Source organism: Takifugu flavidus, chromosome 10 (assembly GCF_003711565.1).
Source record: "Takifugu flavidus isolate HTHZ2018 chromosome 10, ASM371156v2, whole genome shotgun sequence".
In the NCBI taxonomy this organism is placed as follows: domain Eukaryota; kingdom Metazoa; phylum Chordata; class Actinopteri; order Tetraodontiformes; family Tetraodontidae; genus Takifugu; species Takifugu flavidus.
This window is the reverse complement of record NC_079529.1, coordinates 13646681-13673733: the sequence shown is the minus strand read 5'-3', so window position 1 is coordinate 13673733 and position 27053 is coordinate 13646681. Positions and strand designations below refer to the sequence as shown.

At 42.7% G+C, this 27053-nt stretch overlaps 2 protein-coding genes across 3 annotated transcripts; one reads left to right on the top strand and one right to left on the bottom strand.

Moving 5' to 3' along the window:
- Window positions 1–19855: 19855 nt before the first annotated feature.
- On the bottom strand, window positions 19856–24279 carry pbx2 (pre-B-cell leukemia homeobox 2). Its single transcript, XM_057044178.1, has 8 exons — window positions 23973–24279; window positions 23314–23387; window positions 22238–22482; window positions 21625–21815; window positions 21403–21538; window positions 21157–21298; window positions 20985–21079; window positions 19856–20761 (listed from the first exon to the last, which is right to left on the bottom strand). The coding sequence occupies exons 1-8, from the start codon at window positions 24212–24214 to the stop codon at window positions 20681–20683; spliced, it is 1206 nt and encodes a 401-aa protein (XP_056900158.1). The 5' UTR covers window positions 24215–24279; the 3' UTR covers window positions 19856–20680.
- Window positions 23553–26801, top strand: LOC130531993 (G-protein-signaling modulator 1). 2 transcript variants are annotated; one of them, XM_057044181.1, is made up of 6 exons: window positions 23553–23570; window positions 24737–24997; window positions 25233–25691; window positions 25808–25973; window positions 26068–26309; window positions 26452–26801. In XM_057044181.1, the coding sequence occupies exons 3-6, from the start codon at window positions 25272–25274 to the stop codon at window positions 26590–26592; spliced, it is 969 nt and encodes a 322-aa protein (XP_056900161.1). In that variant the 5' UTR covers window positions 23553–23570; window positions 24737–24997; window positions 25233–25271; the 3' UTR covers window positions 26593–26801. The 2 variants fall into 2 exon arrangements, with proteins under 2 accessions (XP_056900161.1, XP_056900160.1); XM_057044180.1 differs by lacking the exon at window positions 23553–23570 and having other exon boundaries at window positions 24601–24997.
- The last annotated feature ends 252 nt before the right edge of the window (window positions 26802–27053 follow it).

Here is a 27053-nt window from a genome sequence, read left to right as displayed (position 1 = left end):
GTGGAGGTGAGGACCACCAGCACCAACAGAACATGTGTTTCCCAAAGCTCAGATCTCGTTTAAACTTTCATAGTTGCAGTTGGTGAATTTTGCGATGCTCATTCTTGGGACATGGGGTGACAACATCAACTTTTTGAAAAATGGTGTTCAATATGTCATCAGCGCTACAAATCTAACAATTATTATAGTACAATACGAATGCTAACGTACACTGAAACCCAACCAAGCACCCTCTGTTCTGGTCCTCTCCTCTGTTCATCCCCATGGCAGCTCCGGGTTGCACAGCTACAACAGTAAAATAAGTACTGTGATTAACAGAAACATTTGAAAGAAAATAGCATTTGTGACACCATCTCATCTACCTTTCTCCATGCATGCTGGCGTGGTTCTTGAGGACTGTATTACCAAACAGAGAATAAAAGTGCATTACTAGCAAACACAGAGTAATATTGGGTATTAAACAGAGTAATATGGTGTGGTGAAACTACTCAAAGGTCACTTTCATCTGGCTAAAATAACAAGAAAACAGCAAGGCAACCGATAAAATACCGGGCAAAAATGAAAGCTATGCAAAATTTTATCTGTTTTCCTCCCAACATATAAAAGTTGTCCTATGAGCAATGACTAACTGGAAGCTGCTTGGATACAAGGATACACATAAGGAAAGAATCACCTTAAATATGAGACAATTTGGTTGCCTAACTATGAGAATAAAGAGGTTTAGGCTAGCTGCATTGTTAATCTTAACCCTTTGGAACATAAAATGTTCCCTTGCCGCATTTTAGAAAAAAACTAAAAAGGTCTGGATGGCCGGATGCTGCGCTGCGTTCAGGGTGGCAGAAGAACGTCGGAAACGTCACTACCGTAATAATCTGCCGAAATGTGCTCACCAAAAATGTAAAAATAAAAACTGAAATTCTGTGTTGGGGGGAGGTGAGAATGGAGATGAGAATCTAAATAAACAAGATGCGGAATCTAAACATTATTTAAATCTGGAAACAAACAAAAATCTAAAATGTTTGGGAATGGCTTCAAATATGAAAAGATATGGCAAAAAAATAAATAATTTATTTGCTATTAATTCATAGCTAAAGGTGATTACAGTGTCTCCTGCTCGGTGAGTAAGATAATGGAAGGACACCGAGGATGGAACTGCCAGGCAGAAGAACCAGAGGAAGTCAGGGACAGTCGGGGCTCCACCTGAGATCATCTCAGTAGTCATGGAATGAACCAGCTGTAGAAGAAACAGGGTCTCTCCAAAAGACAGACTTACTAAAATAAAGATTTAAAAAAAATCTGATTAACAGCAAAAGAAGCAAATGTGAGGATCACTGGATGGATGGAGAAACAGTGCTGGTGCAACGATGTACAGGGGGATCTAATGCTGCGCCACTGCCACCTACTGCCACTTACCGGTACTACTATGGTACTGGTCAAAAGCAACTTAATACTATTTAACCTAAATTTGAAATATCCAGTACTCCAGATCAGCCTCCTGACCTTTCAACTTCCTCCATGAGGACCACCAACCCAAACATAAATTGTTTTTATTTTTTTCCCTGTTTTCTTTTATTTTGGGTGTCTGTTGGTTCACTCCAGGACTATTAGCTATTTGGCCGGTGATTTGTCCAGATCAGAGTGCTCACGGGAGAGGCCCTTCTGTTGTTGCTGCACACAAAAACGTTGAAAAAAAAGTACAAATATCAGCTGGACTCTTAATTGTTAATTGTACAAGGAACAATAATTAAAAAGCTACTTGATATGATTTATTTAGTTTATCAAGGAGAGTGTGCAAAAACAATCATTTGCAGGAAATGAGGAGATTTAGCTGTAACTGCTAACTTCAATCTGTAGTCCCAATATATAATCCACAAAAGACCGCAATGGAAAAACCTGAGACAAAATGACAAATATAAACATAGAAATTATGATGATGGTTGTAAAAAGAACACGCTGAGCCAAAAAAGAAGGAGGACATCAGGATTGGGTTCTGAAATGTGAGCTTCAAACATTGTTGTGAAATTACGGTGAATAGCAGGAAGAAACTGTTCCAAGCCTCCTAAAGGGAGCACATCTGCCGGAAACCTTATCTCCACACAAGATGGAAGACGAGGACGAGGCAGAAGAACTCAGTAGAACCCCTCAAGGAGATGGTTTCAGTGTTTGGAAACAGATGTGTCTCTTTTTTTTAATTACTTCAATAAGTAGTATATAAAAGTGAATTTGCTGATACATGTACTGGACACGTTTTTCCCTCCAGCATTATAAAAGCTTTAGGAAGACTTGGGACAGGAAAGACAGCAGAAGTAAAGTCCTGGAGGCTTCAGCAGCTCATTAAAACTGTAACATTAAAACATTTGATGCACAGAACCTTAAGATGTAAGAAGACAGGACCAAGGGTGTTTTCCTTAAAACCTCCAACGTAGCAACTAAATGTTGCATTTAGAGTGGTGACTTTTGTAAAGACAAAGAAATGTGAAGCTCGTCCAGGTGTCTGACAGCCTGGCAGTTTTCTGTGATGTTCCACAGGAAGTGATCCAGTTTCTCCCTGTCCTCGTCCCTTGCATGTCCTTCACCGTGTCCAGCAGCTCCATCTTAATCACCCTTCTTTGTATTTGGCCAAACCATCTTAATCTTGCTTAATCTCTAACGTCTCTAATGAACAGTTAGAATATCTTCATTCAGTCACATTTGCTTTTTCACCCTTTAATTCTGCTCAATAACTTTGGAAAGTGTGAAATATAAAACCCTTAACTGGTAAACTATTAAGTTTTTTCAGCTTCAACAAAATCAATTGGTTCAATAATTGGCAGAAGAAAAATGATTATTTCATATTTATTTTATGCAAAATCAGAGGAAACCTAAGAGCTGAATCCACTGGAAATTAGAAGTGAGGATTTCCATCCAGTCATTCATTTATTTGTGAATCTAAAGGGTGAACAAATAGGGAAAAAATGCTGAAAGGTTAGAGGTGAAGATGTCTCTTCTCTCTGGACTACGGCCTCAGTATGTGAAGATCTAATCTCTACTTTCAAATTATTTCTTGAATACAGTTATTTGAGATGTACTGAAATCATACAGCAGCCCTCAACATATGTGGTAGTATAGATGACAGAAATCAGAAAACAGATGAATTTGACTTTGCAGATGATTTATGCTGAGTTCTGGATGTTGGGCTCCCAGTGGCAGATTAAGACAAGTGACTGCAAAGGGAGAGGGGAGAAGTTGGACACTTGGGCTCCAAATATTTCCTATGTCAGTAACATAGGAAATCCCCTTTTAAACTGGGATGTTTAATTATGTAATGTGAGCAATGCAAGTTGAATTATGCTTCAGTGTACAGCATATCAATAGAATCTTGTCCTGAGAATTCTGGAAGACTCTTCTATAATAATTGCTGGTTTTCTTTTGTTTTTACTGTAAAATTGTTTAAAAATGACCTTCGAAAAATGAATTGGGGGTTCCAGAGTTGTTGTTTATTGATTTGTTGAAACCGCCTGCTGCTTTTTGTGCTGACACGTAGCAGCTTCAGCTGCCGTAAGAGGCTGCAGCACCATGTGAGCGTCTGTGACGATCTGCATATGATCCACCGCAGCATTTGTTTACACTAATGATCATAAAATGCATCAGTGTAGTAATGTTGCCTTATCACCATTTTTGGTTTTATTTTTCCCAGTGTTGGAGGGAGACTTCAGTCCCAGTAGAACCGCCACCACCTCCTCCTCCCCCTGCTCCATAGTTTAAGATATTTACTGGCTGGTTTCTAGTCAAATTTGTGTTTATTAAGATTCATGGATTTGATGTTGACATTTACTAAGCTTCTGTTTACCTTCATGTGCACGAATCAAGAGGTGATGCACGGTTGATGCAAGTGTGTGGGTGAAGAGAGAAAGAGAGAGGGGGTTGTCTCCGCCTGCTGGCAGAAGGCCGCTACTGCAGCTGTTGTGTGAAAGTCACCGCATTAACTGGTTTTATTCAAAATAAAGCTACATTCTTTCGCGCATTAAATACGTTATTTAAAAATAAATATAAAGCTTAAACTTTGCATCAGCTTAGCGCTGAACAAAAAAGGATTTTAATCTTAGTTCAATTATGTCACAATTTACACGAACAGATGCAGCTACAAGTTGCATTCATTTGCAGGATTGTGCACAGTTAAAAGCAGGTGTTTCTGTGCTTGGTAAATGGCCCCGATCGAACTGGGATCATAGCGCATGTGCCAGTTAATGACAATTATGGCGTTAAGCTCTGAAGAGATGAGAAAGTAATCAGGACAAGTTGCCTCCTCTGGTGATCCAGACCACTGGCCCCAGGTGTGTGCATGTCCTGATTTTAACAAAGAGTAATGAGCTGCAACCAGTGGAAACACACACACACACACACACACACACACACACACACACACACACACACACACACACATACACACTGATAGAAATACTGATATAGAAGATGTATAAAATCGGCTGTATAACACTTCACATGAAGAACATTTGTGGAATCAGAAATGAACAACAGTGGATAAAGGTGTTATTACAATTTATGACAAGATTATAATGCAATGCTTTATGGCACACAGACAGCCTTGAACCTTGCTGAGAATTCAACTTCCCAAGACTAAGTAAGATAAGCTGAGATTGCCTCTAGGGCAAATCAAATACTCACTTCCTTCCTTATCATCTTAGAGGTGACTTTACCTCTAAAAGGAATAGCTTTTTATTCCAACAAAGTATAATTTTTTTCACGGCTCATTAAACTTGAGACTCGTGGTCAAATATTTAGCTGAGCTCTTTGTTCAGGTGAGAGCTGCTGGATGTGGCAGGGGTGGTGCAGGAGGACCTCTGTTAGTGTCTCGCTGTTATTGCTTTTGTCCCGGTCAACCAAGTGCCAGGAAGAAAATAATAATTTCTGATCGTTCATTCCCCAAGAACCAAACGAAAGAAAAGAAGCCTTTTAACTGGAGTAATCCATCTTGCCCTCACAGTGTCAGAGTGATTCACGAGTTTCAATTTAGCTGTGGCTTGATTCTAGAGTGAATAAGACCCAGCACCCCCCCCCCACACACACACACAACACACACACACACACACATACACACTGATAGAAATACTGATATAGAAGATGTATAAAATCGGCTGTATAACACTTCACATGAAGAACATTTGTGGAATCAGAAATGAACAACAGTGGATAAAGGTGTTATTACAATTTATGACAAGATTATAATGCAATGCTTTATGGCACACAGACAGCCTTGAACCTTGCTGAGAATTCAACTTCCCAAGACTAAGTAAGATAAGCTGAGATTGCCTCTCGGGCAAATCAAATACTCACTTCCTTCCTTATCATCTTAGAGGTGACTTTACCTCTAAAAGGAATAGCTTTTTATTCCAACAAAGTATAATTTTTTTCAAGGCTCATTAAACTTGAGACTCGTGGTCAAATATTTAGCTGAGCTCTTTGTTCAGGTGAGAGCTGCTGGATGTGGCAGGGGTGGTGCAGGAGGACCTCTGTTAGTGTCTCGCTGTTATTGCTTTTGTCCCGGTCAACCAAGTGCCAGGAAGAAAATAATAATTTCTGATCGTTCATTCCCCAAGAACCAAACGAAAGAAAAGAAGCCTTTTAACTGGAGTAATCCATCTTGCCCTCACAGTGTCAGAGTGATTCACGAGTTTCAATTTAGCTGTGGCTTGATTCTAGAGTGAATAAGACCCAGCACCCCCCCCCCACACACACACACACACACACACACACACACACACACACTCTTCTTGCAGCTGCTTGACAAGCCTTGGTGACAAAAGCATTCAAAAGAACATACCAGCCACATTAATCTTGTTAATTTATTACTTCAGTCACGCCGCCGCTCATCTTACATAAAGACCTTCTGACATGATGTGTAAGCAAAGCAGGGTAGCTCCAACGCTGATAATACTGGACAAAAGATCAGTAGAGTACAGAAAGACAAGGGTTGGAATGGAATGTGTTTAGTTGGACAACAGAAACAATACAAACTAAGTCTACCCTGGGCACAATCATGCACGTAAATTTGATATGGAGGCATTTGAATAAAGCAAAATACACTATTTACAGTGGTTTTATTACACATGTCACAAGTTATACCACAATAACCCATATAGTCATCGCTTCAATTTCTTTATAATAATTACATCTCTTATTTTGGGTTCTAAAATATTAAATTGTGAACGCCATCTATATTATTGTGTTCACATTTTTTTTAATTTTCATGCCTTTCAAGATCCAAGAAAATCTTTTGCTGTGCGCAAAAAGATGACTAAACCGCAACATCAAAGACAATGTGCTTTGACCTGATGAAAGGGTATCATATTCAGTGACATCAAAGAAAAACCTGCTTTTATCTTGACACATCCACCACTTAAACTGATCATTTCAGATTCAAGCCACTGACTTCACTTGCAGAGAAACATTCATTAGCCCTCCAGCACCTACGAGACAGCTACAATGACAAAGAAGGAAAAAGGAAAGAACAAAAAGAAGAAAATTCAGAGCAGTTATCAAGCTCTAGAGAAGCTCCACATCAGATTCACGTATGTTGGACAACACATTACTGGAGGCCAGATTCCAAAGGACAATAAAAATGTCTGTAAACCAGCATGGAAGGAAGATGGCAGCAAGTGTGTAGACGCAACATTCATGAAAAAGGCCACCAAGGAGACACTTGATATCCTTCAACGTGTCTTACACAAAATAACTCCTGAAAGGTTTGGTCGTCTGATGCAACAGGTGAAATACATGAAGATAAACACAGAAGAAAGGCTGAAGGGAGCCATTGAGCTGATCCTGGGCAAGGCAGCGTCAGAGCCGGCCTACTGCGCCACCTAAGCCAGGCTGTTCAGACACTTGGTGGGGATGAAGCTGGACTCAGAGAGCGGTGACGCCGCCTTGGAGTTCTTGAAGCTGCTTCTTCGGCGTTGCCAGCAAGAGTTCCTGAAAGATATAAATGATGATGAAGCCTTCATGAGCAAACAAAAAGAGCTGGACGCTGCCCAAAACCAAGATGAGTTTCAGCGCCTGGAGAGTGAGCTGGAAGCCATGAAGACCAAGGCTCACCGTCGTTGTCTCAGCCTGATAAGATTTGTTGGTGAACTCTTCAAGGAGGAGTTCATCATGCACGAATGCATCTATAAACTCCTTGATGATTGTGTGGAGGAGTCCTTTGAATGCTTGTGCAAGCTGCTGCCCACCTGTGGGAAACAACTGGACACAGAGGAGGCCAAGCCACGAATGGACCAGTACTTCAGTTACATAGACTACATCATCCAAGAAGGCGAGGTCTCTTGTAGGGTCAAATTCTTGCTTAAGGGGTTGGTTGAACTCAGACTGAACAACTGGGTGCCTCAAGGACCAGAAAATGGCCCTAGAACCATCAGAAAAATCCACCAGGAGCAAGTGAGAAAGAAAGGAGAGCTAATTCATGTCCAGAGAAGAGGTGAAGGAGAAGCTCACAGGGCGGCATATGATGCAAACAGCTGGAGAAAAGCTCCTGAGATCAGCTGGAGGAGAAGGTCAGAGTACCTCCACCTCACTGACGTCAACGAGGCCGCTCCTCAAATGAGCTCTGATGTCGGCAGTCTGCGAGTCCGTGATTAGCGTCTGCGGCGTTCCCAAGGTCAACTGTCCACAGATGCTGGGAAGATCAGGACTGCTGAAAACCTTCCTGACTGATCAGCACAAGCAGCTGGAGGCCTTAGACGCTCTGCAGGAGCTGACAGACACCATTGAACACTCACACAATCTCATGTGGATCATCTTAGACATTCGGTGAGATGAGGACATTTTCAGTGAAACCATTTTCTTCAAATGGGAACACCACAGGAGTAGCAAAGGAGGAATAGGAAGCAGTGGCCAATTCTTCTCAAGGATCCGGAGGGTCATGGAAAAAGTACTTGGAACTCATGTCTGAATCTTTAACGACACAGAGCCCAGATTAATGTTGATTTGTCTCGTTTGTTTTGTGTAAAATAAAATCTGAACTGTTTCTACTGGATTTTTGTCACTTTATTTTTCTCTCCCATGCAACTATTAAACATTGATGTGGTTTTCTAAATCTCAAAAGGAGCAAAATATTCAACATTATAACACGATTTGTATTTGTGAGTCAATGACCAGGGCTAACTGGATCCAACCAAACTGCAGGCAAGATGGCCGGCAAGGGTGCCGCCATGCATCAAGTCATGGCAGAAGTCACGAAGGTTGCTTCTCCACTTGACTCGAATTCAAATTGTTTTTGAGATCTTTCAGAATTTGTTGGATTATGTAGATCGTTTATAACCAGGGTTTTAATCCAGGCTGTTTGTCAATTGTTGGTTTTTTTTTACTCCGGATGGTTCTAAGGTTACACTGCGTACCAGTGCAGCTTATGTTACTAAAGTTATCTCATCGATTAATTCTATGGCTTTTGAACTTTCGAGATTCTCTCCTCCTCTGTTTGCTTCTGAGGAGCAGAGGAGGTTGCATTCCCTATACCTGGTGCATGCATTACCCGCATATATGGACCGCACCAAGGTGGGCGTTTATGTTACCATATGTTTGTTTGTTACGCTAATCCGGCTAACGGCAAAGCACTGTGAAAACAGAGGCTGGATTGTGGAGGCTATCTCCCTGGCGTACAACATCAAGGGTCTTCCTTTGCCTCCCGGTTTGAAAGCTCATTCGACCAAAGGCATAGCGACCTCATGAGCTTTGTTTAAAGGAGTATCTTTGAGTGATATCTGCTCTGCGGCCAGTTGGTCATCACCACACACTTTTGTACGGTTTTATCATTTGGACGTGGCTCACTGTGTCCTCTCTGCTGGGTCAACGATACACGGGCCTGTTGAGATTTTGACACTTGTTTTCAGCAGGCCGCGCGAGGGAGTGATACCCCATACAAATGTTGTTGTACCTCATTCCTCTCCTTCAGGAAACAGAAGTTATAGCCATAACATTTCGTTTCCAAAGGCCTATTTGGATTCTAACAAGCCCAGACTCATAGAATTGGACACTGTCCAAATTGGCAATTAAATAGGGAAGGGTCTGATCACGAATTTGCGTGCGGAAGAGACGAGGGAGCAGCGAACAGCCAGTGGGTCGGGAAGGGGCTGCTGGCAGGCGTTGTACTCCGAGAGCGGAGCAGCAAAATTCTATCCGGGAAGCTCCTAGCATCCTAAAGATGCATCTATTTAAATTTAACTTTACATTTAAATTTAATTGAACAACAATGCTGCCTTTCAAACGCCTATTTGGACCGCTTAACATCGTCCAAACAGTATTGTGGAGGTAACAACAAAGTGTGAATAGGACAGATTAGTATCTATGTTGAGACTAAGATCAAATACATTTATTAATGCATTATTACATTATTGTGATTATTACATTTATTAATGTTTGATATATAAGCTTTGCTCCTTTGATGTTGCTTAAATGTAAATTAATTATGTAAACTAGCTTTAGACCTACTTCAGCATTGTGCAGTGTATTTGAGTAAAATTTTAATATTTTTGACAATACCATATGAAGAAGGAAACTAACACAACAATGAAAAGCAGCAAGACCACAAAAGACATACTTTCTGAAGAGGTGTTGACAGCCGACACTCTTCGTCCATCAGTTGATTTATTTTTTGAAAGAATTACAGTAGAACAATGGAACTTAATAACAAGGGGTTCTCCTGATGCCGCAACTAAAATGCTGTTAGCAGATCTTATTTTAGAGCTGATAATTTCTGTGATTACAGTCATATCAACAGCAATCCAAGAAGATCCAAATTCAAGGGAGAGTCTCATGTCAGGATTGGATGAAACGCTTCGAAAGAGTTTCTCTGAAGCATTGCACATACCCCATCAAGCTGATGATGCTTCTATAAGGTGTGTAACGGACATGATGAAAGACGAGGTCGAAGAAGGGCTGGACGCAATCTTCTCTGGTTCTCCTCAAAAACCCCCCAACTTCTGTTCACTTGGTGCTATGATTCTTATTCTCAACAATGTGATGAGGAAGTTTGCTAAAAGGGTCAAAAAGTTCTTCAAACCCCGAAAGGTTAAACAGAGGAAGGAGTCTCCAGTTGACACTACAGAAAATGGAGTTGGTGATGGTGGTCCTCATTCATCTCTTAGCAAAGAGTTAAAAGAAATCATCACTCCTATTGTAGACATCGTTCCAGAAGAAGATTACGAAGGGGTCTTCACAGAGACTGCTACAGAGATCCAGGCACTATCAGAAGACATTGCCCCCATACTTACTGGAAAAAAGGAGAAGAAGAATCCTTTAAGACTTTGTAAAGAAAAGATTGCAAATTTATTTTCCAAGTGTTTCCTCAACGTTTGGATCCGTCACTTGATCAGCCAGCTGAGGAAACAACACCCCATGCTGAGGAGAGGAGATAGCAGCGAATCAGTGAGGTCACTGGTAGTTACCGTGACATCGCTGGTTGATAATGACACCTCCTTGGTTAATGGGTTCCAGGAGATGACCTCCAGCCATAAGTCTGTTTTCCAAGAAACTACGAGTGAGTTATTGTACAGCCACTTGTTGGCAGAGACTGACAGTAAATACACTGAGAGGAATGAAAGATTCTATGCTGACACCAAGAAGAAAGCCTGGAAATTGCTGGGGCTGGTAAACTGGTTCCTGAAAAGTCTGGTTTTCAGGTTGATGGAAAAGGTAAAAATTCTTTCACCAATCCTGAAAGATGCAGCAGAAGGTCCAGTGGGTGATAATAGCCACAGGGTAGCAGGAGAAGACCTGGCAGAAGCATCAGAACTTGAGGAGGAACTTGAAATTAAACCATATCCTCACTCTGCTGTTGAACATGCTGAAGAATTGGATACATTTGTATGTGAGGAGGAACCAATAGAAGAAGCTTCAGTTTCTCTTGAAAAACATCTGGACAGCTATGTACACCCTTTGGTAATTAGAGTGGAACCACAGGAAATTAAGAAAGGGGAGTCAATGAGAGCATTTGTCCCCTTTTTAATCGAAAAGATTCTTAATCACATTTACCATGAAGCAAACTTTGTACCTCAGTACAACGATGAAGTCCTGAGTGCTCTCCTTACACACATCTGGCCCAAAGTCTGGGATAATAATGAAAATCTAAGTTTGACAGAGAAATCATTTAAGAAGATGGACAAAACTATCCACAAAGGCGTCTGTAAAAAACTGGGCAATCCAAACGAGGTCCTGTTCATGCTGAAGTACTCGGAGGAGTCAATCATTGAAGAACATATTGTCCAAATTGCTAAAAAACTCTTGAGACCATCCAAAAAGCCAAACATCTTCCAGAGGTTCTGGTATTTCCATGGCTGAGTTCTTTGGCGCTCCTCCTCATGTTGGAACAGAGGGCCGAAGGACTGCAACGACAGGAAGAGTGCCCCAAGATTTAGCACATTTGTATTTCCTGGTTTACTGAAAACAAGTGCCAAGATTTCTTAATAAAATAAGTAATTTGGGCCTGTAGAGTCTGGGTCAGTTCCTGAAAAGAAATCTAGTTTGAACCTGAATCCATGCATAAATTCTCATTCTCAAATGTTCTGACTGGTCGAAGCGTTAAAGTAGGCTCCGAAAAATAACTTGCTCAAGTTTATTAAACTTCAATAAAATTGTTTGACATGATCTCACAAGACTCAAACTTTAGCTTCTGACAGGGTGCTTGGGCCTCTTGAACAGCACCAGCCGCTTCTCTGTGGCCCATAACTTCAGGAGAAGCCATCGCAACCTTTATTTGCAATGATTTAGCCTGTACTTGGTAGTGAAATATGAAGGCTTTTAAATCAAAAGGGAATATACATCTATCTAAATTTAACTTTGCATTTAAATTTAACTGAACAACAATGCTGCCTTTGATTCTGACCAAATAGGCGTTTGAAAAATGGAAAGTTCTGATCGCGAATCTGCGTGTGGGAGAGATGAGAGAGCGGCCGAAAAAAATCTGATCAAAAGTCCCCCAAACAAATCACCATAAGTAGGAGCTTCTGGGACAGAAGCATACAAGCATAAAAAAATGCATCATTTTGTTGCCGGGCGAAAAATGTGAAGGTGGTATACTGTTTTTATAGTCTGTATGTACTGCGTGTGTGTATACTGTGTGTGTGTTTTGGACAGAGGGCACCTCCTCCCAGCATGTGGTCCTGTGGCCAGACTGTGTAGTACTGGCTGTGTGTATTTTTACTGTATGTTAAAAATAACAGTTTACTGATGCTGCTGTCAGCAAACTGTGAGCGCCATCTATATTATTGTGTTTACATTTTTGCACATTTTTTTAAATTTTCATGCCTTTCAAGATCCAAGAAAATCTTTTGCTGTGCGCAAAGACGACTAAACCACAACATCAAAGACAATGTGCTTTGACCTGATGAAAGGGTATCATATTCAGTGACGTCAAAGAACAACCTTCTTTTGTCTTGACACATCCACCAGTTAAACTGATCCTTTCAGATTCAAGCCAGTGACTTCACTTCAAATGGGAACACCACAGGAGTAGCAAAGGAGGAATAGGAAGCAGTGGCCAATTCTTCTCAAGGATCCGGAGGGTCATGGAAAAAGTACTTGGAACTCATGTCTGAATCTTTAACGACACAGAGCCCAGATTAATGTTGATTTGTCTTGTTTGTTTTGGGTAAATTAAAATCTGAACTGTTTCTACTAGATTTTTGTCACTTTATTTTTCTCTCCCATGCAACTATTAAACATTGATGTGGTTTTCTAAATCTCAAAAGAAGCAAAATATTCAACATTACAACACGATTTGTATTTGTGAGTCAATGACCAGGGCTAACTGGATCCAACCCAACTGCAGGCAAGATGGCCGGCAAGGGTGCCGCCATGCATCAAGTCATGGCAGAAGTCACGAAGGTTGCTTCTCCATTTGACTCGAATTCAAATTGTTTTTGAGATCTTTCAGAATTTGTTGGATTATGTAGATCGTTTATAACCAGGGTTTTAATCCAGGCTGTTTGTCAATTGTTGGTTTTTTTTATTACTCCGGATGGTTCTAAGGTTACACTGCGTACCAGTGCAGCTTATGTTACTAAAGTTATCTCATCGATTAATTCTATGGCTTTTGAACTTTTGAGATTCTCTCCTCCTCTGTTTGCTTCTGAGGAGCAGAGGAGGTTGCATTCCCTATACCTGGTGCATGCATTACCCGCATATATGGACCGCACCAAGGTGGGCGTTTATGTTACCATATGTTTGTTTGTTACGCTAATCCGGCTAACGGCAAAGCACTGTGAAAACAGAGGCTGGATTGTGGAGGCTATCTCCCTGGCGTACAACATCAAGGGTCTTCCTTTGCCTCCCGGTTTGAAAGCTCATTCGACCAAAGGCATAGCGACCTCATGAGCTTTGTTTAAAGGAGTATCTTTGAGTGATATCTGCTCTGCGGCCAGTTGGTCATCACCACACACTTTTGTACGGTTTTATCATTTGGACGTGGCTCACTGTGTCCTCTCTGCTGGGTCAACGATACACGAGCCTGTTGAGATTTTGACACTTGTTTTCAGCAGGCCGCGCGAGGGAGTGATACCCCATACAAATGTTGTTGTACCTCATTCCTCTCCTTCAGGAAACAGAAGTTATAGCCATAACATTTCGTTTCCAAAGGCCTATTTGGATTCTAACAAGCCCAGACTCATAGAATTGGACACTGTCCAAATTGGCAATTAAATAGGGAAGGGTCTGATCACGAATTTTGGCGTGCGGAAGAGACGAGGGAGCAGCGAACAGCCAGTGGGTCGGGAAGGGGCTGCTGGCAGGCGTTGTACTCCGAGAGCGGAGCAGCAAAATTCTATCCGGGAAGCTCCTAGCATCCTAAAGATGCATCTATTTAAATTTAACTTTACATTTAAATTTAATTGAACAACAATGCTGCCTTTCAAACGCCTATTTGGACCGCTTAACATCGTCCAAACAGTATTGTGGAGGTAACAACAAGGTGTGAATAGGAGAGATTAGTATCTATGTTGAGACTAAGATCAAATACATTTATTAATGTATTATTACATTATTGTGATTATTACATTTATTAATGTTTGATATATAAGCTTTGCTCCTTTGATGTTGCTTAAATGTAAATTAATTATGTAAACTAGCTTTAGACCTACTTCAGCATTGTGCAGTGTATTTGAGTAAAATTTTAATATTTTTGACAATACCATATGAAAAAGGAAACTAACACAACAATGAAAAGCAGCAAGACCACAAAAGACATACTTTCTGAAGAGGTGTTGACAGCCGACACTCTTCGTCCATCAGTTGATTTATTTTTTGAAAGAATTACAGTAGAACAATGGAACTTAATGACAAGGGGTTCTCCTGATGCCGCAACTAAAATGCTGTTAGCAGATCTTATTTTAGAGCTGATAATTTCTGTGATTACAGTCATATCAACAGCAATCCAAGAAGATCCAAATTCAAGGGAGAGTCTCATGTCAGGATTGGATGAAACGCTTCGAAAGAGTTTCTCTGAAGCATTGCACATACCCCATCAAGCTGATGATGCTTCTATAAGGTGTGTAACGGACATGATGAAAGACGAGGTCGAAGAAGGGCTGGACGCAATCTTCTCTGGTTCTCCTCCAAAACCCCCCAACTTCTGTTCACTTGGTGCTATGATTCTTATTCTCAACAATGTGATAAGGAAGTTTGCTAAAAGGGTCAAAAAGTTCTTCAAACCCCGAAAGGTTAAACAGAGGAAGGAGTCTCCAGTTGACACTACAGAAAATGGAGTTGGTGATGGTGGTCCTCATTCATCTCTTAGCAAAGAGTTAAAAGAAATCATCACTCCTATTGTAGACATCGTTCCAGAAGAAGATTACGAAGGGGTCTTCACAGAGACTGCTACAGAGATCCAGGCACTATCAGAAGACATTGCCCCCATACTTACTGGAAAAAAGGAGAAGAAGAATCCTTTAAGACTTCGTAAAGAAAAGATTGCAAATTTATTTTCCAAGTGTTTCCTCAACGTTTGGATCCGTCACTTGATCAGCCAGCTGAGGAAACAACACCCCATGCTGAGGAGAGGAGATAGCAGCGAATCAGTGAGGTCACTGGTAGTTACCGTGACATCGCTGGTTGATAATGACACCTCCTTGGTTAATGGGTTCCAGGAGATGACCTCCAGCCATAAGTCTGTTTTCCAAGAAACTACGAGTGAGTTATTGTACAGCCACTTGTTGGCAGAGACTGACAGTAAATACACTGAGAGGAATGAAAGATTCTATGCTGACACCAAGAAGAAAGCCTGGAAATTGCTGGGGCTGGTAAACTGGTTCCTGAAAAGTCTGGTTTTCAGGTTGATGGAAAAGGTAAAAATTCTTTCACCAATCCTGAAAGATGCAGCAGAAGGTCCAGTGGGTGATAATAGCCACAGGGTAGCAGGAGAAGACCTGTCAGAAGCATCAGAACTTGAGGAGGAACTTGAAATTAAACCATATCCTCACTCTGCTGTTGAACATGCTGAAGAATTGGATACATTTGTATGTGAGGAGGAACCGATAGAAGAAGCTTCAGTTTCTCTTGAAAAACATCTGGACAGCTATGTACACCCTTTGGTAATTAGAGTGGAACCACAGGAAATTAAGAAATGGGAGTCAATGAGAGCATTTGTCCCCTTTTTAATCGAAAAGATTCTTAATCACATTTACCATGAAGCAAACTTTGTACCTCAGTACAACGATGAAGTCCTGAGTGCTCTCCTTACACACATCTGGCCCAAAGTCTGGGATAATAATGAAAATCTAAGTTTGACAGAGAAATCATTTAAGAAGATGGACAAAACTATCCACAAAGGCGTCTGTAAAAAACTGGGCAATCCAAACGAGGTCCTGTTCATGCTGAAGTACTCGGAGGAGTCAATCATTGAAGAACATATTGTCCAAATTGCTAAAAAACTCTTGAGACCATCCAAAAAGCCAAACATCTTCCAGAGGTTCTGGTATTTCCATGGCTGAGTTCTTTGGCGCTCCTCCTCATGTTGGAACAGAGGGCCGAAGGACTGCAACGACAGGAAGAGTGCCCCAAGATTTAGCACATTTGTATTTCCTGGTTTACTGAAAACAAGTGCCAAGATTTCTTAATAAAATAAGTAATTTGGGCCTGTAGAGTCTGGGTCAGTTCCTGAAAAGAAATCTAGTTTGAACCTGAATCCATGCATAAATTCTCATTCTCAAATGCTCTGACTGGTCAAAGCGTTAAAGTAGGCTCCGAAAAATGACTTGCTCAAGTTTAGTAAACTTCAATAAAATTGTTTGACATGATCTCACAAGACTCAAACTTTAGCTTCTGACAAGGGTGCTTGGGCCTCTTGAACAGTACCAGCCGCTTCTCTGTGGGCCATAACTTCAGGAGAAGCCATCGCAACCTTTATTTGCAATGATTTAGCCTGTACTTGGTAGTGATCTACATCTATCTAAATTTAACTTTGCATTTAAATTTAACTGAACAACAATGCTGCCTTTGATTCTGACCAAATAGGCGTTTGAAAAATGGAAAGTTCTGATCGTGAATCTCACCCGCGCAATTGGCTTTGAGAATAGTTAAAGAGTTAAAGAATAGCTCCAGAATAGTTATGCAAATGTGTTACTGTGGCGTCTTCAGCATATTCGGGTGCAGATCATAAGGAGTGTTGGTCTGTTGCCTTGGCGATGTGACGGCAGTGTTATACCAACAAAGTGACCTGAAAACTTCTGACGACTGAAGAAACCGGAAATGGATAAATAATGAGTCATGTCTTCGCTGCTGCTGTTGCCGGGCGAAAAATGTGAAGGTGGTATAGTCTGTGTATATAGTCTGTATGTACTGTGTGTGTTTTGGACATTGGGCACCTCCTCCCAGGATGTGGTCCTGTGGCCAGACTGTGTAGTACTGGCTGTTTGTATTTATACTGTATGTTAAAAATAACAGTTTACTGATGCTGCCGTCGACAAATTGTGAGCGCCATCTATATTATTGTGTTCTCATTTTTTAAATTTTCATGCCTTTCAAAATCCATGAAAATCTTTCGCTGTGCGCAAAAAAATGGCTAAACCACAACATCAAAGACAATGTCCTTTGGCCTGATGAAAGGGTATCATATTCAGTGACATCAAAGACCAACCTTCTTTTATCTTGAAACATTCACCATTTAAACAGATCCTTTCAGATTCAAGCCACTGACTTCACTTGCAGAGAAACATTCATTAGACCTCCGGCTCCTACGAGACAGCTACAATGACAAAGAAGGAAAAAGGAAAGAACAAAAAGAAGAAAATTCGGAGCAAGCTCTAGAGAAGCTCCACATCAGATTCACGTATGTTGGACAACACATTACTGGAGGCCAGATTCCAAAGGACAATAAAAATGTCTGTAAACCAGCATGGAAGGAAGAGAAGTGTGTACATTCATGAAAACGACAACCAAGGAGACACTTGATATCCTTCAACGTGTCTTACACAAAATAACTCCTGAAAGGTTTGGTCGTCTGATGCAACAGGTGAAATACATGAAGATAAACACAGAAGAAAGGCTGAAGGGAGCCATTGAGCTGATCCTGGGCAAGGCAGCGTCAGAGCCGGCCTACTGCGCCACCTAAGCCAGGCTGTTCAGACACTTGGAGGGGATAAAGGTGGACTCAGAGAGTGGTGATGCCGCCTTGGAGTTCTTGAAGCTGCTGCTTCGGGGTTGCCAGCATGAGTTCCTGAAAGATATAAATGATGATGAAGCCTTCATGAGCAAACAAAAAGAGCTGGACGCTGCCCAAAACCAAGATGAGCATCAGCGCCTGGAGAGTGAGGTGGAAGCCATGAAGACCAAGGCTCACCGTCGTTGTCTCAGCCTGATAAGATTTGTTGGTGAACTCCTCAAGCTACAAATGCTGAAGAAGATCATCATGCACGAATGTATCTATGAACTACTTGATGATTGTGTGGAGGAGTCCTTTTAATGCTTTTGCAAGCTGCTGCCCACCTGTGGGAAACAACTGGACACAGAGGAGGCCAAGCCACGAATGGACCAGTACTTCAGTTACATAGACTACATCATCCAAGAAGGTGAGGTCTCTTGTAGGGTCAAATTCTTGCTTAAGGGGTTGGTTGAACTCAGACTGAACAACTGGGCACCTCGAGGACCAGAAAATGGCCCTAGAACCATCAGAAAAATCCACCAGGAGCAAGTGAGAAAGAAAGGAGAGCTAATTCATGTCCAGAGAAGAGGTGAAGGAGAAGCTCACAGGGCGGCATATGATGCAAACAGCTGGAGAAAAGCTCCTGAGATCAGCTGGAGGAGAAGGTCAGAGTACCTCCACCTCACTGACGTCAACGAGGCCGCTCCTCAAATGAGCTCTGATGTCGGCAGTCTGCGAGTCCGTGATTAGCGTCTGCGGCGTTTCCAAGGTCAACTGTCCACAGATGCTGGGAAGATCAGGACTGCTGAAAACCTTCCTGACTGATCAGCACAAGCAGCTGGAGGCCTTAGACGCTCTGCAGGAGCTGACAGACACCATTGAACACTCACACAATCTCATGTGGATCTTCTTAGACATTCTGTGAGATGAGGACATTTTCAATAAAACCATTTTCTTCAAATGGGAACACCACAGGAGTAGCAAAGGAGGAATAGGAAGCAGTGGCCAATTCTTCTCAAGGATCCGGAGGGTCATGGAAAAAGTACTTGGAACTCATTTCTGAATCTTTAACGACACGGACCCCAGGTTAATGTTGATTTGTCTTGTTTGTTTTGGGTAAATTAAAATCTGAACTGTTTCTACTGCATTTGTGTCACTTTATTTTTCTCTCCCATGCAACTATTGAACATTGATGTGTTTTTCTAAATCTCAAAAGGAGCAAAATATTCAACATTACAACATGATTTGTATTTGTGAGTCAATGACCAGGGCTAACTGGATCCAACCCAACTGCAGGCAAGATGGCCGGCAAGGGTGCCGCCATGCATCAAGTCATGGCAGAAGTCATGAAGGTTGCTTCTCCACTTGACTCGAATTCAAATTGTTTTTGAGATCTTTCAGAATTTGTTGGATTATGTAGATCGTTTATAACCAGGGTTTTAATCCAGGCTGTTTGTCAGTTGTTGTTTTTTGGTTTAAAAATAGAAATGGGGAAACGCCCCCCTCTCTTGGCCGTTGTTGGTATGTGCATCACTCATCATACGCATCATAATTACCATCGATCTGTGTCGTTATATATTAATTACATCGGAGTTTAATAGTTAAACATCGTTTTTTGAATGGATCATAGTTTTTATTGGACCAAAACCAAAAAGATACGAGTTTGAAAGTAACATATTCAACAGTCTTTTTGAAGTCTTACTTCACTGATGAATGCAGCTTAAATTATCATTTTTAAGCTGCGGCCAAATGTAAATCAAAGCATGAAAAATATGCGAGACAAAAAATAAAATACATCATCTCTTTTCTGCTGTTATATTCTTGACCACAAGGTGGCGCTGGTATACACTTTCAATATGATGCCAAGCATAATTATCATCTATTAACCAAAAGGGGCAACTACTGAGAATTCTGGAACACTGTTTTTAGTAAAGACTAATATAATATAAAGACCTGGATGAATGCAAACTTAAAGGTATCATGATTGATTATAAAAATCACTGGTTTGGTAATCTGCTGCTTATGTGTTTGCAGACAAAGGAGTACTTTTATTCATGAATGCACACTTGTAAAGTGTTTTCAGTGGTGAAAGTGTGACTACCAAACAGCTATGTAATGCAGAATTTTGTGACAGTGCCTGCAAAAAGCTGGTTTTCATGAAAAAATCCAATACCTGCAGCCTATATCATAAAATATAAGCTCTGATATTTCCAACCATCAACCCTTTAAGGTCAATCATTTTGAAGACAGTCTTTATTGTAAAAGAGGTAGAGAGAATACAGGTGTTTCACTGTACAAAAAAGACAGCACTGTTGATATACTCATTCAAACCGATCATGTAGACGCACCTCATTCATCTAACAGGGACACAGAAGCCCAATAGAAAAGCCACAAACCAAAACAGAGAAACAAACACACAAAATCTTTGGATTTTTCTCTATTGCCCTTTCACTCACTAAACGCGTTCTTTTTCTGAGGTGTTAAAATGAAAATTGTCAAAGCACTCAATCAAATAACAATATTAATACCCATAATAATGGCAGAGTGTGCTAAAAATATTTTAATGCAGTCCCAAACAACCCAAAGCCACACACTCCAGTCGGTAAGAGCTCAGAAGTAGTGAAAGAAAACCTACAGACCTCATCATGAAACATGCACACAACCACACTTGTATTTCTATCTTTGTGAGGACTTTCATCGATACAATACGCCCCCCACATCCCAATCCCTGTCCTGAACCCCATTTCATCAACATCAACTCTTCACCCTCAAACAGCCCTTTGAATTTAAGAGGACCAACCAAAATGTCCCCACATAGCTCGTGAAATGCAAACGTTGGTCCTCACAATGTAGTACATACAAGCATGTGCGCGTGCACACACACACCTTCACTCAGCTGTTCAGACAGACATAAAATGACCAACATGGAGTGAGAACAACAAAAAATAAAACAGTGTACATTTAAAACAGTTAAAGTACATTAAAAAAAACGACTGAAGTGAAAGCGTGAACTCATTTTGCCGTCTTTTGTCATTTCTCTTGCTGTCGTTCTGCGATTCATCAGTCAGAGTTGTCAGACAGGTCGCTGTGGGGTGAGGCGCCCGGTGGAGGAGAAGTCCCACCGTGCCAGTTCCCATTAGCCTGGAAAATCAGGAATAAACAGCTTTTTAAAAGGAGGCCAGGACTCCACAGGCAAAACACAGCCCGTATATTCCGCTTCTGTTTGAGCATCTCTGCTCTGTTCTCTTTATAATACCGGCCGGGTGGAGCTGCCCGATCGACCCTGATGTACGTGCGCGACACAACATCAGCACGAACGGACCAGAACCTATCTGAGAAGTGTGATTTGCCTTATATTACCTACCTGCATGCCCATCTGATAGGCGGGCTGGCCGCCATTCACGGGTGGAACCCCAAGGAAGAGGTCAGCAGGTCCGGACAGCGAGAAGGACCCAGACCCTGAGGAGCAGAACAGGACCGAACCGGTGAGGAACAAATGGAGTCAATGTCCAAATGTGACGGCTGTGTTTGGGTACCTGTAGAGTTTGGAGTGTGGGGGGAATCTTCTCCCTGTTTGGCCCCCAGCGCTGTCTTCATAGCGTAGAGGTTGGCTTCCTCCTGGAACTTGCTAATGTTCTTCTTGTAGCGAATCCTCTTGTTGCCAAACCAATTGGAGACCTGAAAGACGTGACAACAGTCAGGACATGAGCTTGCAGGGCCGATATAACTGCACCGAGGGCAGGACGAGGGCTTTGACCTCGACAAGTGTCGTGCTGGGGTACCTGAGAGACAGTGATTGCGCACTGCTTAGCAAGTTCCTCTTTGGCTTCTTCGCTGGGGTAGGGGTTGGACAGGTGGGAGTAAAAATATTCATTCAGGACCTCCGTGGCCTGTTTGCTGAAATTACGCCGCTTGCGCCTAATATGAGAAAACAGACGATTCAATGCTGAAAACTCGTGATCCAAGGTGATGCGAAGCGGCGCTTTGATCGACGAGGACCTGACCTGGCGTCGAGGAAGCGGGACCTGAGGATCATGACGGCCTCGCAGGTGCTCTGCTTCAGCTGAGTCTGGATGGAGCTGAACTTGCGATGGATGATGGCCACCATGCGCTCGATCTCCCGAGGAGTGACGGGCCGAGTGCGCGACTGCTCCCTCAGCAGGTTCATCACGTGGGTGGTGAACTCGGTGCACGCCTGGGCAGCACAGGAGGCACACGACAGCGCAGTTAAGCTATCTGCGGACCTTCCACATCAATCTACGCTTGACAGCACAACAACAGGCACCCGGACTTTGATCGTAACACCCGAGACTATGGCTGACACGAGCAAGAAAAAAAACAAGACAGTTGAAATAGGATGCACCCATGACCAACAAATGAGCCGCCGGGGTGCGTTCAGCAGCATCAACAACAGGCAGCGTCATTCTAGAAAGGTCCTCTTAATATCGGCATATTATTTTAGAAGCTTTAAAAGGAGACACTTTAGCTTTGGAATCACCAGAACTATAACATACGCTGTGTCTCAGCACGTATGGAACTGACCTCTAGACCTAATACGCTTTAACTCAGGCAAGTTTGCACGGACTTGTTAGCGTCGTCTCTTATTGCAAGCAGTACCTGCTCATACTTTTCCAGCTCAGTGTGGTATATATTGCGAATCTGGCTCAACTTGCTTTTGTAGTCAGAGTGCTCGAGCGAGCTGTCAGGCGACATCCCTCCTGAGCTGGTGGCAGCAGACACCGCCGCAGCGGCGCCGCCGCCCTTCTCGGGCCCCGCCACCCCCTCGGCCAGCAGCATGTTGTCCAGTCGCACCAGCTGAGGATCCGGGGGCTCGTCCTCCTGGGCGTTCCTCATCGACAGCCCTGCCGACAACAGGGGGGGGGCTCAGTTTGGCACAATAGCGACGGACAACATGTTAATGTCAGCCCGTTACTTCTAGGAACGGTTGGAGCGAAGGGAATTCTCTCCTTCCATCATTACCATGTTCGTTTTTTTTCCTCCGTTTGCTCAGTTGGTTTAATATAAGTCATCTTTACAACCATGTTCTCGAATAAAAAATGAGTGTTGTTAATAACAGACACAAAAACACAGTTTAAACTAGATTTACTCTCAACAACATTACTCTGATTTAATGCTGACAGGATAAAAAGCGTATGTGTCTACTTAAAACAACGTATAACTCCTGGTTTCAACAACAGGTCGATTAATTTCCACATTATTATATGTATGATATAAATGTCATTTGCAGAAAATTGTCACCAAAATCAGACTGTTGAAATGAATTTTCTTGAATATCTGGAACAAATTGCACATTCATTTATAGTCACGTATAACAATTCAGTCATTTACATCATTTATTCCACATTGTGCTGTAAAGTTAGGTTAGTATCATGCTTACTGCTACTTGCAGGTCTCCTTAAATCTGGACCAGAACTCAAAGAGTGAGAAGAGACCATCTATGTTATTAATTATAAGAAATTATAGCAAATGCATATTCAGCATCTTTAAATGGGCTTAAACCAGAGACACATTTCTCTGCGTGGACTCGTTTTAAATTGATTCCCGTTTAATGTAAAGGCTGTTCACACCCTGGAACCAGACAGGAGCGCGTTTAACGCCAGATCTATAGGTTAAATATGATCAATGCTGCACAAACAGCTGAACAAAGGCGCATTTGGAGCCCCGGAACTCACCTGTTTTCTCCTTGATCTCACATAAGACGCTGAATAATGCAGGTTTCATCCGGTGACAGTTGAGCGCATGTTTCCTGCGCGGAAGAAAAAAATCAGGGTGATTTGGAGCTTTTTACCGGCGATGATGTGAACATTAACCGGCCAAAACAGCTCCGAGAGGCCGGAGTACCTGGTTAGCCAGGGCTAATGTAGCAACCATAGCATCGCTGCATCGGGAGCTAAGAGGGTTTGTTTACTGATGTGTTCTCTCATCTAAGGTAGGCAGATTACTTGCTTGTTAGATCGATTTACATTTTTACATGTTTGGCGCATGATCTTGGTGTGTGTGGAACATATGTACATTATAATAACGACATCATCGCCATTTTCCTACTTATTGCATCCTTACCTAGTTAGCTTTGTTATGCTGCCTAGCGTGCTAACAATGGCTAATCGTACGTTGTGTAACAACGCAAAAGAAAACCTGAGTTTCTAAATGACAGCAAAGAGATCTAAGTATTAGCAAATGAAATAGAATATTTACATCAAACGGAAAAGCGACTAGACAGAAATATTTTCCTGCAAGTTATGGGAACTTTGCTGCGACTGCCGCCGAAGCCGCAACACAGAAGCAGCCGTAGCGTAAATAAACCAAATAAATCGTCAAAGACAACACTAACTTTGCTTGTGCCTCGTCTAAACTTTGGTCGGTGATCGTCATAATTTGCTGCAGAATGTCACCAATGTCTCTGCGGCTTTCGTGGCCATTTTCTGTGCCGTCGAGGCCCGAGTCTCCGCCATCGGACCGATGCTGTGAGCCTTGGTGAACCGAGCTAAGAACGTGCATGCCGGTGTGGCCACTCAGGCCGAGTCCCCGGCCGTTGGTCGGCCCATTGCCCGTCAGAGGCTGCTGCTGCAACATTCTCCACCGACGCACAGCGGCGACGACTGCGCGCTACTGCGCTCACAGCCGCACAAGACGGACTGGGGAAACAGCGCCCCCCTGTGGCGACCGGGGAGATGTTGAAAAACCAAAACGCTCTTTTTTAACCCCCCCCCCCCCCCCCCCCCCCCCCCCCTCACCCCCACCCACCACACACACACGCACACAGATACACACACGCGTAGATATATTTGCCTGTCTATATTTATATTAACTTATAAGTGGAGATTGTTTTATAAATTACTACTCAGCCAGCTCTTCTAATTCTACTCTAACACACTTCTTGTTTTAGTGGCAAGTCAACAGGATGTGTCTAAACCACAATAGTGTCAGAGGCACTGACTGTGCTTGTTTCAACACGTCGCACTTAAGTCAGTCAAAACCAAAAGAGCAGCATTTTCAGGAGCAACTGGCAACATTCTCTCTCCTTATCTTTGTATTTTTGAAAAACCTTTTCCCCAGAAGCAGGCTATTCATGCATGCTTTTTCTGCTTCTGGCAGTGATATTTCAAAACACTTCGACTTGTGAGATGTGAGAAACATATGGGTTGGTTCTTAAGAGGAACAGGAAGAGAAGCGACGAGAGAAAGAAGGTAGCGAAGCAGGCAGAGAGGCGCAAAAGCTCGTCATGGTGGCATGTAAAGCCCCCAGGATTGCTTCTCCCCTCTACAAATATTGACAGCAATCGACCAGGCAAAAATGACGGTGTCTATTTTGGGTTGTCCCAAACAATGACAAAAAGAAGAGGTTAAAAACAGGAAGGTAAGACTCTAAGAGCTTTTAATTTAATGTCACAACACTGTATGTAAGAATACATTTGTTTACAATAGAGTGAAGGTATTGATAATGATGATGCTGTGGGCATCCAATCTTAAAATGCTGTGTTTTCCCCTTAAAAATCTGTGGTAAAACTATAGTTTTAGGCAAAAACAGTGGGGCTTTTCATGGTACAGAAAAAGGCACCCTCCCATTTTTCATTTATGTGTCTCGACGTCAGGTTTTGAGCTTAACAGACAGCACAGAGACCGAAGGTGAAATGGCTGAAGAGGGGCTGCTGGAACCTCTGGTCATCATCGAAGCGGGAGACGTCGAGACCAGCGGCAGCAGTTCAGTTGCATTTCAGCAAAGCTGTGATGAAGAGCCCAACCTGAAGGAGGAAGAAGCACACATGGAGGACAAAAAAGACGATACAAGAGGCGCTACCTTGTGTTCAGAGCAGCAAAAAACAAAGTCGCAGGCAAGAGAGGAAGAATTGGGAGAAAAAAGAGCTGAGGAGAGCAAGAATGCGGGCGGAGGGGGGGACAAAAGTGCCTCTCAGACACATGAAAAAGTTCATGAAAGCCTCGAGAATGATGAAAAGGTTGCCAGAAATCAGCTGCAAGTGGACACAGATTGCTCAACTTCATGTGAGGAACCGGTTGAGGGGACAAAAAGCCCGGAGGAGGACGCCAAACAGGTTTGTGGACCTGATTTCTGCTCAGACCCTGATATTTCTCTATGAGGAAACACAGTTCTGTTGCTCTTTTTGTTCTGCCCCGTATCGTATATACTTTTGTTGCTGCTTGCTTTCAGTCTCAACGGTTAACTCCAGACTTCCCAGAAGCGCTCTATGAGCTGCTGTGCACCCTGCAGGAGGGCAGGCGGCTCAATGACCAGCGCTGCTCCTTCAGGTTAGAGAGCGGGGTCGCCAGGAGGAGGTGCCACTCTGAGCCCAACACCACCAAGCCGGCCAACAGAGGTGGGGGCCCTCTGAGGACGGCTACCTTTAGAAGTTGAGCTGCTCATAGTTCCCTGACTCACCCCCCGTCTCTCTCTAAAATGTGTCCCCACAGTCGTTTTCTCATCCATGACGTCACTGCAGAGAGAGGAGTTTTTCGAGCTGGTCGCCACCACTCAGGCCCGCCGGCTCGATGACCAGAGAGCTCAGATGCAGAAGTCTCCTTTGCAGAAATCAAAAGCCAGAAGTATTAGAGGGAGCATCAAGCAGCTCTCCTTTGTGAGAAAACCTGCAGCAGAGCCGGCTCCAGCCCCCGCACCAAAAGAGGATCTGTATGATATGATTCTCACAACACAAGTACGCATGCCATAGACGCTGGTGTAGAGATGGAGTGTAGATGCCGTCTGCAACGCGGCTTGAGCTGAAGGCTTATAACCCAGCAGATTTCTATTTTTAAAAAGAGCGACACAGGCTCAGACAATTATTGTCCTTCCCACAGGCCCAGGGCAGACTGGAGGATCAGCGCAGCAGGGCTCCTGGTCCCATGGATGATGAGGACTTCTTCTCGCTGCTCCTGAGGGTCCAGGGAGGACGCATGGAGGAGCAGAGGACTGAACTGCCGTGCATCCTGCAGACATGAGATGGAAAGTCAAACCGGGGCTGCGCCAGTTCATTTCTGAAGTCCCAGTGTGGACGCAGATACTGTTTTCGGTATCACTGATACTGCACCGCATCTACAATCACAGTTTTATAGAACAACTGTACGCTTTACTGAGAGTTCACATTTTAATGTGTAATGAAGCTTGAAATAAACCTTTTTTAAAAATCCATACAACAACTACATACAAAGACATATTGTGGATTTATTTCAGGTTAAATTACATTCATATTGTGGGAAAAGATGGAACAGGAAGGTCGATGTTTGCCTCTTTCGTTTGTTTGTAGTTGTTTATGGGCTTGTGGTTGTCGAACCGTTGTGTTTATAAGAAAGGTTCAGCATATGATGTCGAGGGCCCTTCAGGGATGTGAACTTTAGCATTTACTACTTTTAGCTTTCTGAGAAACTCTTGTGTGCTTTGCACTAGAGAGGTGGCATGCTCA